An 18,192-nucleotide genomic window follows, 5' to 3' on the forward strand; every position below is an offset into this window, starting at 1 on the left:
GTCTGCAACGGTACTGATTTCAAACATTCTCCCCTCCTGTGTTCAGCAACTGGTATTATGAAGTATTGCTGCCTCCAACCGTGGAGGCAGAACATACTGTATTTTTCGCTCTATAAGACGCACTTTTCCCCTCCTAAAAAGTAAGGGGAAATGTGTGTGCCTCTTATGGAGCGAATGCACACGGGAGGCTCTGGTCAGCGCTCCCTTTAAAAAGCCCCGTGGAGCGGGAGAGAGGCTTTAAAAAGCCCCATGCCGGGGAGAGGCTGCACCAGAAGCCGGGACAGCCAGCGGGATCGCAGCACAGCGATCCCGCCTGCTGTCCTGGCTTCTGGGATTCAGAATCCCCCCCCCCCGTTTTCCTCTTCCAAAAACTAGGGGTATCTTATGGTCTGGTGTGCCTTATAGAGCGAAAAATACGGTAGCTATCATGGCTAACAAATAGCTATCAATAGCTCTCTCCTCCATGAATTTTAGTCCTCTGTTAAGGCAATCTCGGTTGGTTGCAGTCACCACCTCCTGTGGGAGGAAGTGTCATAATTTACTTATGTGTTGCGTTTAGAAGTACTTTCTTTTTATCTGTCTTGTATCTCTCAACATTCAGCATCACTGGATATCCATGAGTTCTAGTATTATGAGAGGGAGAACAACTTTATCTACTTTCTCTATGCCATGCATGATTTTATAAACTTCTATCATGGTCCCCCTAAAACAACAAATAGATCTGTTTTTTTAAAAATACCTGACTGATGTGCATGCTGGTATCACATGTTAAAGGTCTAGCTGAAGTCAGATCATTTGAGCCAAGTAATGTTGATATGATTCCATTCTGGTCCACTTTCCTGATCATAGTCCCATCAACAAAGTAGATTAATCCATTTTTGTCTACTGCCACTCCTTGGATAAAGAAACAAAACACAACACCAAGAGCTTGTTACTTGTTTTTGATCAAAACTATTCAACCTGTTTTCCTGCTCTGTTTGTTCATCTTTTCCCACAAAACCAGAAAATTTGTCTGAAAATATTAACAAAAATGACAGGTTTTAAACATCACATGCAACCTCATGAGGTTTAACTGGTTAAAATTTAGATATTAATGTATGGTACTTTATTAAACATAGCTAGTAGATTAGAACAACATGTATGAAAGGAAAACATTCTGCATGTGGGGGGTGAAATCCAAAAAGCACTGCTCCTAATGGACTCATTTAAATATTGCTTCTGGACTGGACCCTTTGCAATTTGCTCAGTATGAAGTCTTTGTGGCATAACTAGAATGTGAAAAAATATTTATAATGAATTATAATAAATCACTAATGTTCAGTGGGGATGGGGAACTAAAAACCTCACTTTTTGTAGTTATACTTTTGGATAGCTTTGCCATTCACAAACTGAAAACAAGCTTTTGGAAACACTGAATAAATAACTAGATAGCATGAAATGCTCTTGTGTGTGCTGACTGAACTGTGTTTTGCTCTTCATAAATTGACAGTTTCCTCCACCTTTGGGGCTCATGAGGGTCGCTTCTACAGCCTTGCCACCATCACCACATCTGGCTTCGTCAAATGGAAGGCACTGCTCCCCAGTTCCTGCTACCACTTCAGCATTTTTTGTCAAGTCCTTTGCCCCAGTGAGTGACTTTGGACGGTAAATCCTTCGTGTGTTGGTGTCAGAAACATACAATTCTCCTGTGACTGGGTCAGTTGCAAGGTAGTATCTATGAGCCGGGTTACTGCTGCAGAAAGGGAAACAACACGTTTTAGCACAGTAAGCAATATTCACTATTACATTTCAAAAGACAGTCTATCAGTTGGACTTAGAAAGCAAATAATTGAAGCAAGCAACCCCTGTTGCCATTCAAAAGTTAGAGTGAAGAAGGCAGCCATAGCTGAGTGTGGTGGAAGTGATCTTAACACACATTCTTAGTCTTGGGGACCAACAGCTCTGAATGTAGCAAATCTGTGTTCAAACCATTTTTATTGCACTGCAGTGTCCATCTCACTTCACCCCTAGTCATAATGGTATCAAAAAGGCCCAATAAAAACATGGTATGCTTGCTTCTTACTTTCTGCAAAGTATTTTCAAGGGTGGGAGGGGGAACAGAAAGTGTTGCTGTTGTTTTAAACACATTGTATGTTATGTGTGAACTCTGCTGACTCTGAAAAGAGAATGTGTAAGCGAAAATCAGTGGTTTTGTTTGAAGTAAGTGTTTAATGAAGGGACGCGGGTGGTGCTGTGGGTTAAACCACAGAGCCTAGGACTGCCGATCAGAAGGTCGGCAGTTTGAATCCCCGCAACAGGGTGAGCTCCCGTTGCTTGGTCCTAGCTCCTGCCAACCTAGCAGTTCGAAAGCACGTCAAAGTGCAAGTAGATAAATAGGTACCACTCCGGTGGGAAGGTAAACAGTGTTTCCGTGTGCTGCTCTGGTTCGCCAGAAGCGGCTTAGTCATGCTGGCCACATGACGCGGAAGCTGTACGCCGGCTCCCTTGGCCAATAAAGCGAGATGAGTGCCGCAACCCCAGAGTCGGCCACTACTGGACCTAATGGTCAGGGGTCCCTTTACCTTTACCTAAGTGTAATGTTGGTTAGTTAAAAGTTGGTTAGTGTATTGTTGTTTTGCAATTGAGAAACAGTCAAATAAATACATATTTTTAAAAGACGGGAGGAGTGTTGATGTATGGATTCTTCCACCTTGTGGAAAGGTAATGGAATAAACACCGTTTTGGTTCCTTTTAATTATATAAATGTGCAAACGTCATTTTGAGTATTACCTTCAAATCAACAGCACTGGATTAGATCACTCTACAGCCTATGTTTTTCAAATTGCACCTATGTCACTAACTATATTATTTCAAGTAATCTAGGCCACTTGAGTACATGATGCATAATATTCATAAACAGAAGAGACTGTTCATGCTACTGATTGGAAGGCATGTGATTACTGGATGTGATTTAACAGGTCAGATGGCATGTTTTAGAAGTAGTTCAGTTTCTTGTCTTAAGTCACCTTAAATCATTGCAAACTTTCACATAAAACTACCGAATATGCTGGACCATCCTTCTATGAAATAAAGCCACTTTTCAAAAAACATAGAGCACATGACACCACAAACCTTATACAACTGAAACATTTCTCTCCTATGGAATGAGTAGCTCTAGAGAATACATTTGTTGCTCAAAGATACAATCCAGAAGCTTAATTAGTTGCATCTATGACAGAGGATCTGAGTTATGGTGCTCAGAACTGAAATGAATATATAGATGGCAGTGCTAGTGCCTGCTAACACAGAGCCCAAGCGCCATGGCAGTCAGTTGCATCTCTAATGTGTTTGCAAATGCAGTGCTAAAATGTACCTACCAATCTTGGTGATATCTGAGCATCTGTTCACAAAACGTAGTGCCTCGTATTTCATAAATATAACACAGTGCTAATGTACTTCTGTTTGCAAAAGGCAACCGAGGCCAACATAAACAAGTTGTGAACAAATTACATCTTGGAGCACAGACATTTCTGAAGTATACAACTAAAGCAATGTAACATCCAAAACAAAATAAAACAGCAGCAGAATAGGCACAAAATAAAAAAGCAACATGGTATAACAATACTGTGAAAGAGCTAAAACCACTAAACATTTTTAAAGACTGAAAAGCCCAGGAAACCATAAAGGTCTTCACCTGGCACCTTTAGGTAGGTTATTCAATTACTAGGGAGCCACCACAAAAAAGTCCTATCTCTACCTCATCACATTTAGCATGGGAACTTGAAGAAGCACCTCTATGTAGATGACTTTAGGACCCAAGCAAGTGGTGGAGTTGATTGTCAGGTAACCTGGTCCAAAGCAGAGGGAAATTTAGGGCAGTGCGACTGGTTCCACTGCACTGGATACGGAGTCTAGGGGGTGCTGCAGGGCTTCACGACTAGGAAGTAGTCAATTGAGCAGGAAAAGGGTTTTTATTTGCCTTTTTTAAACTTCTGAATGCTCTGTTAACTAGATTTAGCTTTTCTCTATTTCTGAGAACTAGCCACGTAACTTAAAAGAGGTTTTTGTGCAACCCTGAACCTAAACTATGATGGTAATAATAGATTTGAAAAGATATATGTGCCTTTTTATATATGTACTTTTAATCTCTGTTCATTAATGTGCTTATTTGTTATATGCAATTCTTTTTTTGAACAGCACCAGGTGTATGGATAGTGCTTTAATTATTGGCATAAACAAATCTTTATATAAAATCCAACTTTGGATAAGTTTCAGGGCAATTAGTTTGGTTGCAGAATGATGAACAGTTTGAAATTAAAGCTTAAAACACATAATTTGCAGTATATTGTGGTTGGTTGGATTTTTAACCAATGTACTCCATCATTGATAAAAGGAGAAAGTGAACACGCAACATACACACCCAAATTATTATTTGCATGGTGAAAAAGAATGGCCCCAAATAGTATATTAATGTAAGGAAAGTTATCTTTGGAGTATTATAGGTGGAGAAATTTTAACTTATATGGTAGAAATGGTCTGTACAGCTTTAGGTAGAGACCTACATGAGTGAATGCCGTATCCTGCTCCCCTGCCAAAAAAAACCGCACAAAGAAAACACGATGTCAGGGACAAAACTAGAACCTGTCTCCCTAACATGTTATGTTTCTACGTGGGGGAAATTTCTGTACAGCAGAGCATTCAATAATCTGGAGCCCCACGTGCATCATGAAAAGGTACAGCTGAGGAATTAGTTTACTACCTCAGCCTTGGTTGGGGAAAGATGTCAAATGATCAATGTTCATAGTTATATAACTGCCCTGTAAACAATTAAGAACAAATGCTCAATAAAGATGGGACATAGTCTAACCACTGTGTAAGCTTTATACCAGCATATGAGGATGAATGCTGAATGAACAAGTCATCTGATTTCTTTGCCATTAGGATTATTAAATCAATGAAAATGTGTGGATAATTCTAGTGGAGGCTCCTGACAAGTACAACATTTATAACATGAGTAGAGAAATCATTTTAGTACAATTTTGAAAATGACACTAGCTGTGCTATTGCCTGCCCCGCACAAGGTAGATGAATCTCTGAAGAATAATCATTAGCATGCTCCATGAGAATCCACGGCACTGAAAATAACCTCAACTCAGGAGACTTCAAAGACTCTGCGCTCTAGAGATTGACAATAATAATCTTGGCTGGCTGTAAAATGGCTGTTTTTGACTAACATGGGATATTCCCTTCTTTCTATTGAAACAAAATCTTTACCTTAATGTAGGCATTACAGGGCATACTTGGTGTAGTAAAAATCCTTCATAGACAGAAAAATATCCAGTCTCTGCTACTGCAGTTGCCTCTGCAGCTCTTTATACATCTTTGTATTTCTCTAGGGAATCTCTGTAGTAGTAGACTAATCTCAAAGATGTTGAACTCAACATTAATACACAATTGCCTGCTTCCCTCTAGAAATGTCCTTTGTAGCAGAACCACACTAGTCTATCCAGGAAGTGCAACTCATATAACATTGAACATGCAACTGTTTTTGCCTGTAGTTCTCCAAAGGCTAAAGACTTTCCCCACTAAAGACAAGTGGATTACTCCAGAAGAATGATATATGGATCACACATTCACTTTCCCTAGTCCAGTATTTGAGAGTACGAGTGCTGTATAATATAGTTAAATCACAGAAAATGGGTATGACTTAACATATGTTCTTAATTCCCCAATATGCTTAGCAACAGATGAACAACAGAATGAAGGGAGCCATGTGTAACAACTTTTGAATGCATGTCATATTTTGCATTTGGTATAATATTAAAATGTGAATTTACAAAGTATTCTATCTAATGACTGTTAAAGCATCAGCTGGTTTCAATGGACAGAGGGCACTGGTTGTTGTTGTTTTTTAAAAGCAATAATGAACCTTCAGAATGATATGAGAACAGCTGACAGCTATGCTTATAATTTAAAATAAGGGTGCATATTATATTTAGTCATGGAGAAAATGCTACTTGCCGACACTACACAAAGCAACATATGTGAAACATTAATTCTGAAATATAAAAAACCTTTCACAGTTAAGGAAGAAAACACACATGAGGCAGTAGAACCAGAAGCCCGAGTGAATTTCAACAGAAACCAGACGTAATAAAATAAAATGTAGGTCTCTGGGGATTTGTGTAAGAGGGGGAGAAAGACCAAAAATAAAGACGAAGCATGCATGATAATAAGGGGGGTTTCTTAATGTCACCCCCCATTACAGCAGTGATGTAATGCATGTGTCTAGCAAATAATTTCAGACTGAACTCTGCCCACTTCATTCTAGCTAGTGGCAGTCACTGTGATCACAGAACAGAAAGCAAAGCGCTGTCCATGCTGTTTTATCACCCTCTTCTTTAAAGATATGCCTAGCCGTAATTCAGTGTGAATCATCTACACTTTGCTCTTATGAAGATAGGATGTTGCCATGTCATATACTGAGTTAAAGGTAAAGGGACCCCTGACCACTGGGTCCAGTCGTGGCTGACTCTGGGGTTGCGGCGCTCATTTCGCTTTATTGGCCGAGGGAGCCGGCGTACAGCTTCCGGGTCATGTGGCCAGCATGACTAAGCCGCTTCTGGCGAACCAGAGCAGCGCACAGAAACGCCGTTTACCTTCCCGCCGGAGCGGTACCTATTTATCTACTTGCACTTTTGACGTGCTTTTGAACTTCTAGGTTGGCAGGAGCAGGGACTGAGCAACAGGAGCTCACCCCGTCACGGGGATTCGAACCGCCAACCTTCTGATATCATCAAGTCCTAGGCTCTGTGGTTTAACCCACAATGCCACCCGCGTCCCTATACTGAGTTAAAGGTAAAGGGACCCCTGACCATTAGGTCCAGTCGTGGCCGACTCTGGGGTTGCAGCGCCCATCTTGCTTTATTGGTCAAGGGAGCCGGCGTACAGCTTCCAGGTCATGTGGCCAGCATGACTAAGCCGCTTCTGGCGAACCAGAGCAGCGCACGGAAACGCCGTTTACCTTCCCGCCAGAGCAGTACCTATTTATCTACTATTTATCTATACTGAGTTAGACCTTGGCTAATGTATTTGTCTGCAGTGACTGATGCTCTCTCTCTGGAATCCGAGATACGAGTCTTCCTTAGCGCTACCTGGAGATGCCAGGGATTGTTCTGCCATTGAGCCACATAGCTGGTTTTGTTCTCCACTGCTAAGTGGCGCAGGCATGCTGCACACATAACATGCCCATCACTGGATTTCTGTATCAGTGGTTATTATAAACCTGGCAGCTGAATGTTTGAATTGACTCCACTGAAACACACAGCATTTCAGGTGATGCAAAGACAAAATGAAAGTTCTGTCTGTGGCATTCAGGGCAAGGATAGAACAATGAAAAGGAAAGGATGTTGGTGAATGAGTGAGGCAGGGATTACATAAGCACATCAAGGAGGAAAAATAGGAGCAATACCTTACAGACAGGCTGGAAATGGAAAACAAAAAGTGATGGGGCGCAAGCAATGTTTTTATTTATTTATCTAGTCATTTCAGACATTTATACTCTATCCTTTAAATGACTTTCCTGGGATGCCTTATGATAAAATATAAATATTTTAACTAGGACAGGGAAAGAATTTGGGTTATGTTGAATAGTAGCAATCTTCCAAACTTACACCTCTCTATGATTTAAGGCAAAAATAGTCATTTTTATAGAGCACTCCTTCCTTATGATCGTAACAATTTTTATAGCACTTCAATCTATTGAATTTATTTGTTCATTCTTTTTTAAAGGAAAGAACACTTTGAACAAAAAGTACGAACATGCTTAAAATGCTTACCTATGTCTAAAATCTTTATTTCTTGGTGGGAAGGCAAGGAAAGGAAGAGCAAAAAAAACAGTATTAGAAAAAAAGTTAGATGAAAAGTTGTTAAAAGAGGGAACAGTAAATAGGTAAAGGTGCTGATAAGGTTGCTGATTGTAATTCCATTCAGTCATTTTTTATCATCTGAATAGCTGAGATATTTTGACAGCTATCTCCATGAGTAAATGGCTTGAGAAAATGTCCCATCTTTCTTCAACCTCATTTTAAAATATTATTTTTAAAGCATTTGCATTTTTATTACAGTGTTCAGGTGTATATGGAAACATGGTATCATAAAATGACTGATTCACCACATAATCTCAAAACCAAATTTTTTAGGAGTAGGTAAAGATATACCTTAGTTCAAGAACACTTGTTACATTTCCAGATGGGAATATCCGTCGAACATAGTTAAAATCCCCTACGTACAGGCTTCCATCAATACCGCAAGCTAAGGCAACGGGAGCCAAAAGCTTATTGCCGTCTGCTTGACCATTGCAACTTGGGCAAGAAATGCTACGTCGTCGACCATTGCCCATTATACTACTGACAACTGGTGGCTGCTGAGAGATGAACTGATTTTCCCCATTGCCTTTGTAGAGGATTCCTGGAGAAAACACAAATATGGTTTCCTACATCAGTGGAGTATTTTTGTCAGTTACAAATTTTGATCAGAAAATACTAAATACATTTAATATTCCACACTGGGACTATATTTCAAAGGTGTCAAGATCAAGAGAGAGGACAATGACCACCACGCTGGTTCTCCTGAAATTCAAGAGAAGCTGCTATCTGGAAGTGGCACGTTAGAAGTCTGTTGCACATGTGGCCATCCATTTCAATCCCACCCACTGAATGAAACTCTTTGTGAAAAAGGATCAAAATATCACTATTCATATTTACAATCAGCTCAGAAGGTAATCAGAGCAACCACAGCAAGAGAAAAAAAGTATATAAGATAACAGTGATGTTTTTAATAACAAACTTCTATGAAAAGTTGGCAAATGCTTAAAAAAAGGATACATCTGGAAAAGTAGAAATAGGCAGAACTCGTGTTTGCAACAGTTACCTTGGGGCAATCCAATAGGGAGCAATGATATACAAATGGGTGCTGTGCATGTGCTTCTCATGGCTGAGAAGCTGAGCTGTTCCTGTGCAACCCCCCACTGGATTGCCATAAAAAATTGCTCTCTGACCTAAATACTGGTTCTATGTTCCTTCTCCTTCCTCCCAAGCAGGCAACTCATACTATTCAAAACCACTTGACTTGACAATCTCCCAAACTGGATTTTTTGGCTCTGGGAAACATACATGGTACCCATTTGCATGTGCATTTTTCTCAGTTGCATTTGGGTGAACGTTAGTTTGGAATGATGCATTCCTGTTCGTTTATTCTGTACTGTTAGAATAAATTGCTTACATATGTCCTGTTACGCATCACACACCCACAACATTATACCAGTAAACTATTATTGTAAACAAGTTTTCTGACAGCCTCAATTTCCCATTGTCAAATGGTATTATTTTACGCAAAAGAATAAGTTGTCTTTGCTAGCAGAGCCCGGCTCTGTATTGTATCTGCAGTTCTGTACTCATATGTCAAACACAACAAAAATGTTTGGGCAAGAATCATTGGGAAAAGAAGAAGCACTTCTCCAGGATCATTTTTATGGCCTTCACAGGAAATGTGGGGAAGCAATATATGTGCCTAATATTAGGCTTCCACGGTTACAACTATATTTTGTTCAAACATTGCCACTATCCTCATTATTATCCTGATTAATGACTCAGTCAAGGTCTGCTGTGAGAGCTGTCTGCTATTACTGTTACACTTATTCCACAGTAAATCTCAATGTGTTATAATCCATGCAAACCACATGTCACTTTGTACTGTATAGCAATACTTGCTTTATTGATCAAGTGTACAATATTTCAAAGATAACAGTACTAATGAATTTATTTTTGTCCCACAATAACTGTTAAAATACATTTAGGAAGTTCTATGACATCTTTCTCCACCCTAGGTTACTTTTAAGTTGAATTTCAATGGGTAAATATTTTCCATAAACAGAACATGTTCCTTGGGCTGTGCCAATTACTTTTCTAATGCCATGCAATCTGAGAGAGGTATACCAGAGGACGGACAACATTATGAAATAAGAGAAAATGAAAATGGCTTATGAAATATAAAAGAAAAGCCATGTAAATGAGGCTGCATCATAACAGCACATGGATTACATTTCCCCAAGAAAAGTTGGAACGAGAATGCGCTAATGGAATCTGAAATCCCCTTCCTATGATCACATCATTTATGACAATCAGGAAACCATAATTTTGCTGAAATAGCTGAGTTCTATAATTTTCATCAGAGGTATCATACAAGTCAGCACTCAGCACTATGGTACCTGATTTATTCTGTCATTACTTTGAAAAATTGCCCTTTCGCATCTCTCTTCTATTACCACAGGGGGAAAGATGAACATTAGAATATTTATTGCACTGATTCAGGGTGTCCGTATAAACACCTGTCACTGTCTTTGCTCCCTTGTGAATAAATTTCCCCAGCTCATCCACCCTGTCATTACAACTAGCCACTTCATTTATTCAATTAGACAGGCATCACTTTGAAAAGTCATTACTTGTCAAACAGTCTCCTGAGCATAAATTTAGGAGCATAGCTGACTCACCTTACGATCAGAAACTACTGAACAACAAAATGAGGAAAATGAATGCACACATAATTATCTCAGTGCTTACTTGCTTTCTGCCAGTTCCCATGATAAGTTGAATTGGCATTCAATGGCAGTACACTTATTAACCCTTGCCTCCCAGTGAAATGTACCATATTCACATGAAAAGAAGTCTCTCTGTAACTAATCCCATAATAGCTAGAATTACATACCAAGAAACATGATCTTGTTAACTAGTCCTTAGACATCATTTCTGTGTCCTCTGGCTCCCATAACATTCTGCATCCTGGCTTCCTCCTTTCTAAGATAGGTCTTTGCCTATCTTAAATCTGAGATCATTTCTTTCCTTCCATTACATAACTTCCAGTCAACATGAGTGTCATTAGTCACCTTTACTAAGCACCTGTGTGTCATTGCCGCCTGCAGTTAAATGGCAGGCACATATCACTCTAAAACTGGCAGCGTTCCAATGACAGGAGAAATATTTCCTCCATGCAACTTGTAATGTGTTTCATAATATGGAAGGAAATATACATGTTGCTATATTGCAGTTGTAGCTGGAGTCATACTGCTATGGAAGTCCCAATATATTTAAGCCTAAACTGTTTGAATGAAGAAGCTTCATGGGGCATCAAGCAAACTGTTTAATTGAAACAATAAAGCTCTCCGGTAAATCAGACATATTTACTTGAAAGCCACAAGTGAAAAGGGAGCTTGTGCCTGAGTAAGTGTACTTAGGATCACAGTTTAGCTGCTAAAAAACAACAACATCATTAGTGATGGCAGAGAAGAAAAAGGTTGGATAAAGCAGGTCAAGCAGAGAACTACGGGAAGGAAACATGGGCTTTCCTTTTCCTTTTTTTGAAACATGGATTTTTATCAGAGATTTAAGGGGGGGAATGCAGTAAATACTAGAGATTTAAAAGAAGTAAAAGAATAAAAGAATAGTTGGAATTAAAGAATAAAGATATGTAAAAATGAGTAAAGGAAAGTTAATGAAGCAGGGAAGAACCACTACAAGGAACCAGAAATGGAAGGAAAATGTATGAAGTTTTTGGAAGAGAGCCTCAGGTACACAGCAGAATTCAGAAGGGGGGGGGGAGCAACTTAATGACATGTGCTAGCGCCATATCTGATTCTTTTTAGCTCTGAAAGGAATTGGTATTGGAGACGAGTAGGAATGGTGTATATTTCCTGCATAGGTAAAGGTAAAGGGACCCCTGACCATTAGGTCCAGTCGTGGACGACTCTGGGGTTGCGGCCCTCATCTCGCTTTACTGGCCGAGGGAGCCGGCGTACAGCTTCCAGGTCATGTGGCCAGCATGACTAAGCCGCTTCTGGAGAACCAGAGCAGCTCATGGAAACACCGTTTACCTTCCCGCCGGAGCGGTACCTCTTTATCTACTTGCACTTTGATGTGCTTTCGAACTGCTAGGTTGGCAGGAGCAGGGACCGAGCAACGGGAGCTCACCCCGTCGCGGGGATTCGAACCGCCAACCTTCTGATCGGCAAGTCCTAGGCTCTGTGGTTTAACCCACAGCGCCACCCGCGTCCCCAATTCTGTTGTGGACTAAAAACCTCCCCCTCCCCCAATAACATATTTGTATAAAATACATTTCCCCACCAAATATTTGAATTGACAATGAGAGGCTTAGGCAACACTTATTTATTTGCATAGAAATACAGTGAGGCAATAGAGGAGCAATAATGCTAGCTGTACTTGACACAGTTCCATGGAAACACATCTGGTGGGGGGAGACTAGGCACAGCATAATGCTTTTATGTAGTATGAAGAGGAAAACATTTCCTGGTGTTGGCATCGACTGAAGCTATGCTTATAAATTTGACATTAATTCAAATTAAAGAATAATTCTAGGATAGTCATGAATGCGTATTACTCATAAATTTTGTTTGACAGACAATGAATTAATTACATAGTCAGTATGAGTCCAGGAAAAAAGAATATTAAAATAAAATGGAGACTTACCATTCTGAACATCCAGGACGTGATGCTTATCTAGGGTCCAGCCCCCCATGTTGGAGGCATCCAATTCATAGCCTTGTAAAATAGCTGTCCGTTTTTCCCACAGCGTTAGATCCAAACAAGATTCATATTCATAACCTACAGATACTGCAATTAAAAATAAAATTATTTATTTATTTTTAAACTACCCTTCCTCTCTAGGTACCTGAAGACAGGTTCTAAGTACTTTCACTGAACAGGGTTTCCAGTTACAGGGAGGTTTCTTGGCATGTTAACACAACACACTTAGAATATCAGTTTTTCCTCTGGGTTAGTGTTAGATACAATCTAGAAAATATATATTTATAATTTTCAACAAATCTTTTGCAGGGATGGAGGTGACACACCTTTATAGCCTGCATGGCTAGAATTAGTTCAGGAGTCCCGTGTACTGTGTTTTGTCAACTCTAGCAATTATTCAGGGAGCAAATTTTAATCTGTGACTGAAGTTTCAGTCAATTAATTGTACTGACTGATTAAAGCTTGAAGCTCTATATACACATGATATATTGATGCTCACTTGAAATAATTTAAAGCCTTGAGTTGTTGAAAAACATCAGATGTTTAATAGCAATTTAAGGCAATTAAAATCATTTTGTTTTTTGAAAGCACCACAGGCAGTCCAAGACTTTTTCTGCGAAAATGATGGTGCAACTATTTCCCCCATCTTAGTCTGTCTCAGACCTGATCAACACAGTCCTCACAATTTGTTACTTCCAGGTACTAGTTTGGTTAGATGTGATAATTACAAACGAAGTGTAATTACTTTGTGATTTTACAGTTCCATTCATTTTATAAAAATGAAAAAATATGTCTATACCACATTTCAATTCTAAGAAGAGCCCTCAAGTCAGCTTACAACAATTTACTGTTAATAGTAAGCTGTTGTAACAGTAATTGTTAACAATTATAAGTTTAAATTCATTCTACACAGCATACTGAACTTCTCGTATATCTTCATTATTAAATATTATTCTATGTTTTCTAGATAATGCAAACAAGCAAACAAAACCCATAATAACACAAATAAGACCTACCAACAGCTTCAGATAAACCATAGACCTTTTGGTTATACGCGTCAGTTTTATCCCATATGAATGTGTAAGCCAAATTTGGGGATGCAGGGAACCATTTTTGGAAAAGTCTTCCCACCACTGCCACCATAAGATGAACCTTCATTAAGTTAAATGGTATCACTGACTGCGTCATGGTGATCTTAAGAACGGATTTATACCCTGCAGCTCTGGAGCTTAAATAAGACAGTTTCAAATCAGTTCCTGGGACTGTGGTCTCCTCATGTAGTACCTAAAAAATAAAAAGAGGAAAATGACAAATTAATCTCAACTAGGAAGAATTTTAGTGCATGTGATTGATTAGAAACTATCAGAAATACGTTTTCTGTAGAAGGATGCAATTGTTTAAACAATTATTGGGTTGACTACCTAAACTTCTGAAGCATGATGTGATTTTTTTTTAGGATGAATATATGCGAAAGTTTTTACAACCATATTTCCTACAGCAATTGCTGCATCAATGGATGTACTAGCTAGAAAATAACTGTCACATATATACATGTGTACAAAATACTGTGATCTGAGTTCTGTAAAAGACAATCATAGAATCATAGAATCATAGAGTTGGAAGAGACCACAAGGGCCATCAAGTCCAACCCCCTGCAATGCAGGAAACACCATCAGAGCACTCCTGACATATGGTTGTCAAGCCTCTGCTTAAAGACCTCCAAAGAAGGAGACTCCACCACACTCCTTGGCAGCAAATTCCACTGTCGAACAGCTCTTACTGTCAGGAAGTTCTTCCTAATGTTTAGGTGGAATCTTCTTTCTTGTAGTTTGGATCCATTGGATCTAAACAATGGTTTAGGAAGGAATGGTCTGTATGCCTCCCCTCCTTCATGAGCCCGGCTTGGTGCTGTGATCTTTTTTTCTTTTTTTTTTTTTGAAAATAATATTTATTACTTTCCCAACAATTTAAATACAACACTACAAAAAAAAGAACAATACAATGCAATACAAAAACACTACATAACACTGACACATTAAACTAACATAGCCAAACAAAAACAGTTTAAAACACATCAAACAATTTCAGTATCTTATCTTTCATTCACTTATTTCCACGACCTCCTCACACCTCCCTTTTTGTATTCCACTTCTGTTAGTTGTTTCAGGGTGCTGTGATCTTTGTGTGTTTAAACCAGAAATTTAAACCAAGATTTCATCCTGCTCTGAAATTCTGGTTGGTAAATCCAGCAGGATTGAAGCACTGCAGCCATCACAGGACAGGCATGCACACATGCCCTTCTGCTTTGAAGTCCTTTTTATTTTGGAACCTTTCTATCTGGGAAATCTGCCTCTTACGGTCCAATCAAACTTATTTCCTGTCTTGCCATGGTTCCTTTAAAAAGCCACACAAAACCTCCCTGAAATATATCCCTCATCAACTGATGTGGGTGAAGAGGAAATGAATGTGAGGGCATTTATTGCCAGTGTTGATTCCCTCAAGAAGCAGGCTGGGAAAAGAGATGGGGGGAAGGTCAGACACCTTTGGACATGCAGGCTGAGAGCTGTATGAGTCTCTCTCTACCTGGGTTGAGGCTCTGGTGAGCAGGATGACCGTGTATCCTGCAAAACCCCTGGGAGAGTTGCCTTTTCAGGTTAGAGGGAAATGGTACTCAGCCTTCACATCAGCTGCTTCTGGAGTCTGATGAACCACTGGTGTGTTTGGCCCTTCTGACATCATCTGTGTAGTCTGGGGGCCTCTCAGCCCCCAGATGGTACAGCAAGAGGATGTGCATGGAGACATACCCCTGGGAAAGTGGAGTGGCACATCACTTCTTTTACAGAGATGAGCTGCTCTTCTTTAAAGTCTAAACATACCCCTCTCTGATTTTCCTGCTTCTACTTACTATATTTCACAATTTAGTTCTAATTACTAATTACTATGGTTTTGTTGTATGGCATTTCAAAATATTGCCTTCAGAATATTTACATTGGCAATTTTTCAAGGAAGATGTTTAAAACAGAAATTTTCTTTCTCAAGCTAGATGGCTGCCTTAGGGAAAGCTTCCTCATGCATTCTGATCAATATTCAACCCTTTCTCATATCAGGAGAGCACAATGATTCAATCTTCTTTTTAGAGCCTTTCTTGCCTAGAAAAGTGTGTGGGTGATAGTTAGACAAGATGGGTTTCTGTCTTCCATGGATTGAGGTAGTCAATCATCTTTATTTCATTCAAGACTTCCAACTAGATTTTTTTCTTAACCACACCACTAAAGCTTTAGCTGTAAAGCCACCAAACAGCTCCATTAAGATGAGAAGATTTCTAAAAAGACAACGATAAATCTCATATCACTAAAATATGGTGCCTCTGAAACACATAAAGCTCAATTCTCAGGATGTTGGCCACCAACTCAAAAAGCTGCCTCAAAGTTAGCCTAACCCAAGCTTCCAGGTAGGAGCCATCAAGGAAAGATCTGCACTGCTCAGCAGCATTCCAGTTTAGGAGCTGCTGCAGACTAACTGGTTCTGCAAGTGCATGTTGATGCCATTCAGGCAATTTGCAGGGCAATGCAACAGCCACCATGGCCAAGTTTGGAGAGAAGCATCTCCCGTTGCAAGATCTCAGGGCACACCACGCTTCATGTGGCTCCATGAGCTCTCATGAGGGGGATACGGTGGCAGGAATCATTAAGAAGTCCTGCCTCACTGGTTAACAGTATAAGCAGTATTCAATGCAAGTCTTAATCAAAGTAGACCCACTGAAATTAATGGCGCTAAGCTATGCTCATTAATTTAAAACTGAGCAAAACTGAGCTGAATAACCACGTTTACCAGACAAGAGTCTCCCTTCTCCCAAACAGAATCCTGCAATTGTGGGTTAGGTCTTGAAAACTGCAAGTGGAAGGAAGCTCTGCCCCCTCCTCCCTCTGAAAAAACCCCCTCTGTGGGGAGTGGGAGGGACCCCTTTCAATAGCATGGCATAGGGTGTGGGTGGCAACTGCTGCCACCTGATCTTGGATGGGGCAATTGCCCAGGCTTCACTGCATACTGTTCAAGAAAATGAGCCCAAGCTGCATTCTGGTGTTTCACTTTTTCCTTTGTCTAGCTGGGAGCAATGAACAACAAACTTTAGTTTTAGTGTGGTGTCTGAACCAGTGCTTATGGATTGTTTCTCCCAAACAACCATGTTCAGGAAGCCAACAGCAAAATTTGGCTTCACGTGGTAATTTGTTTGGACAGAAACAAATCATGAGTGTTGACTAAGATATCAAACTAAGTCAAGGATTGTCTTACATTATGATTTGAACAAATCATACACCTTGGCTTAATGTTATCTGTGATTGCTGTTCTTTTCTGCCACCAGACTGTCCTGGCAAACAGTAAAGTGTTAATAAAGCTTTGAATCCATAACTAGAGTAGCACACTGGTATGCTCTGAAAATGATGCAGAATGTTGCCAACTCATTTTACTACTGTAGCTGATTCTAGTGAAGGAAAACCAAATGGAAATGAACTTATTTGTTTTGTTTTTCAAGTTATCACTTACACATACTTTATATGTCTTGCTTGATAATTTCTTTGAAAAATTACACTGTTCACTTGCAAGAAAGCCTGGAACTGTATTGATTTATTGTGACTAATGGTTTTTGTGAGAGATGAGGATATTCAATATTATGTATTGTGCATCTGAGCTTAACATTCAGCCCTTGGGAATTATATATATGCGTCACTTCTACAACAGAAAGTAAGAATCCTGTGAGTGCACAGAGTTTGGAGAAAGCACCCCTATAATTTCTGTTTCCCCGGAAAAATACATATCAGATATGTATTAGCAACAGCGCTAATGTGCCCACACATCATAAAAAGCTATTCATATTAGTACAGTTTAAATAAAATCAAGGTGTGAAAGTTTACTTTTTTCTTAAAACAATCCTTTTTTTCAAAGCACTTTACCGAGAGGCTTGTAAATTATTAATTTTAATTGTTTATAGACTTGAGTTTAGACATTTCATCAGCTACTGCCAAAAATCAAAGCTATGTTGCCACGGGTAGTATTTTGAAACTAACTTTTGATCTCATCTGCAGTAACCAAAGGCAGAGGCATAACAGTGACAGATAAAACTGGCTCCTGCTTAATTATTCTGTGTTTTCCTTTAGGCTTCCAGTCCACATCAACGAATGATTGTGTTTCATCCCCTTCCACCTTACAATGCTAATGGAGTAGGGCATTATGAGTCTAAAACACAAGTTTTATAGCAGAATGTTTTGAGTTGCCTAAATAATATTACATAGCAGTCCTTAATTTCAAAATAAAAACAACTCTTCATTTTGAAACATGCTATAGGTCACACCATGTATTTCAATATGCTGATAACCTTGTAATTCCTAGATCCTTCCCAATGTCTATTTTATTGCAGCCCATATATCCTAAGCAGTAACACATTTCCTTAAATTTTAACTTGCTTTCAGATGCCACATTTAGCTTCCATGGCAAACACTGTGGAGGCAGTCATCACCACAAGGGACAGATTAACTATTGCCATTAACACATGTTAAGGAGGGGAGGGGGGGAGACAAAGCAACCAGGAAAGGGTAGGAAGCCGGGTAGCAGCAGTGGA

The 18,192-nt window shown here is 39.5% G+C and overlaps 1 protein-coding gene and 1 long non-coding RNA gene across 35 annotated transcripts in view; one reads left to right on the forward strand and one right to left on the reverse strand.

The window, feature by feature from the left end:
• LOC308595189 overlaps positions 1 to 1,625 on the forward strand; it is a 66,920-nt gene extending 65,295 nt beyond the window's left edge. For 2 of the 4 annotated variants that reach the window (XR_014011885.1, XR_014011886.1), the window contains exon 4: positions 1,490 to 1,625. This is a non-coding gene — a long non-coding RNA (uncharacterized lncRNA). The remainder of the gene's footprint in view (positions 1 to 1,489) is intronic. The other 2 variants (XR_014011887.1, XR_014011888.1) reach the window with 1 other exon arrangement.
• The window catches only part of TENM3 (teneurin transmembrane protein 3), a 1,319,439-nt gene that overhangs the window by 33,531 nt on the left and 1,267,716 nt on the right, over positions 1 to 18,192 (reverse strand). For 27 of the 31 annotated variants that reach the window (XM_081208578.1, XM_081208577.1, XM_081208575.1 and 24 more), the window contains 6 exons: positions 13,592 to 13,859; positions 12,519 to 12,662; positions 8,199 to 8,448; positions 7,818 to 7,838; positions 1,500 to 1,732; positions 740 to 894 (listed from right to left, as the gene is read on the reverse strand). In XM_081208578.1, the coding sequence (XP_081064704.1) occupies positions 740 to 894; positions 1,500 to 1,732; positions 7,818 to 7,838; positions 8,199 to 8,448; positions 12,519 to 12,662; positions 13,592 to 13,859 (1,071 nt within the window). The remainder of the gene's footprint in view (positions 1 to 739; positions 895 to 1,499; positions 1,733 to 7,817; positions 7,839 to 8,198; positions 8,449 to 12,518; positions 12,663 to 13,591; positions 13,860 to 18,192) is intronic. The other 4 variants (XM_081208556.1, XM_081208558.1, XM_081208566.1 and 1 more) reach the window with 1 other exon arrangement.

This window comes from Podarcis bocagei, assembly GCF_964188305.1.
Source record: "Podarcis bocagei genome assembly, chromosome: 9".
NCBI classification, from domain to species: domain Eukaryota; kingdom Metazoa; phylum Chordata; class Lepidosauria; order Squamata; family Lacertidae; genus Podarcis; species Podarcis bocagei.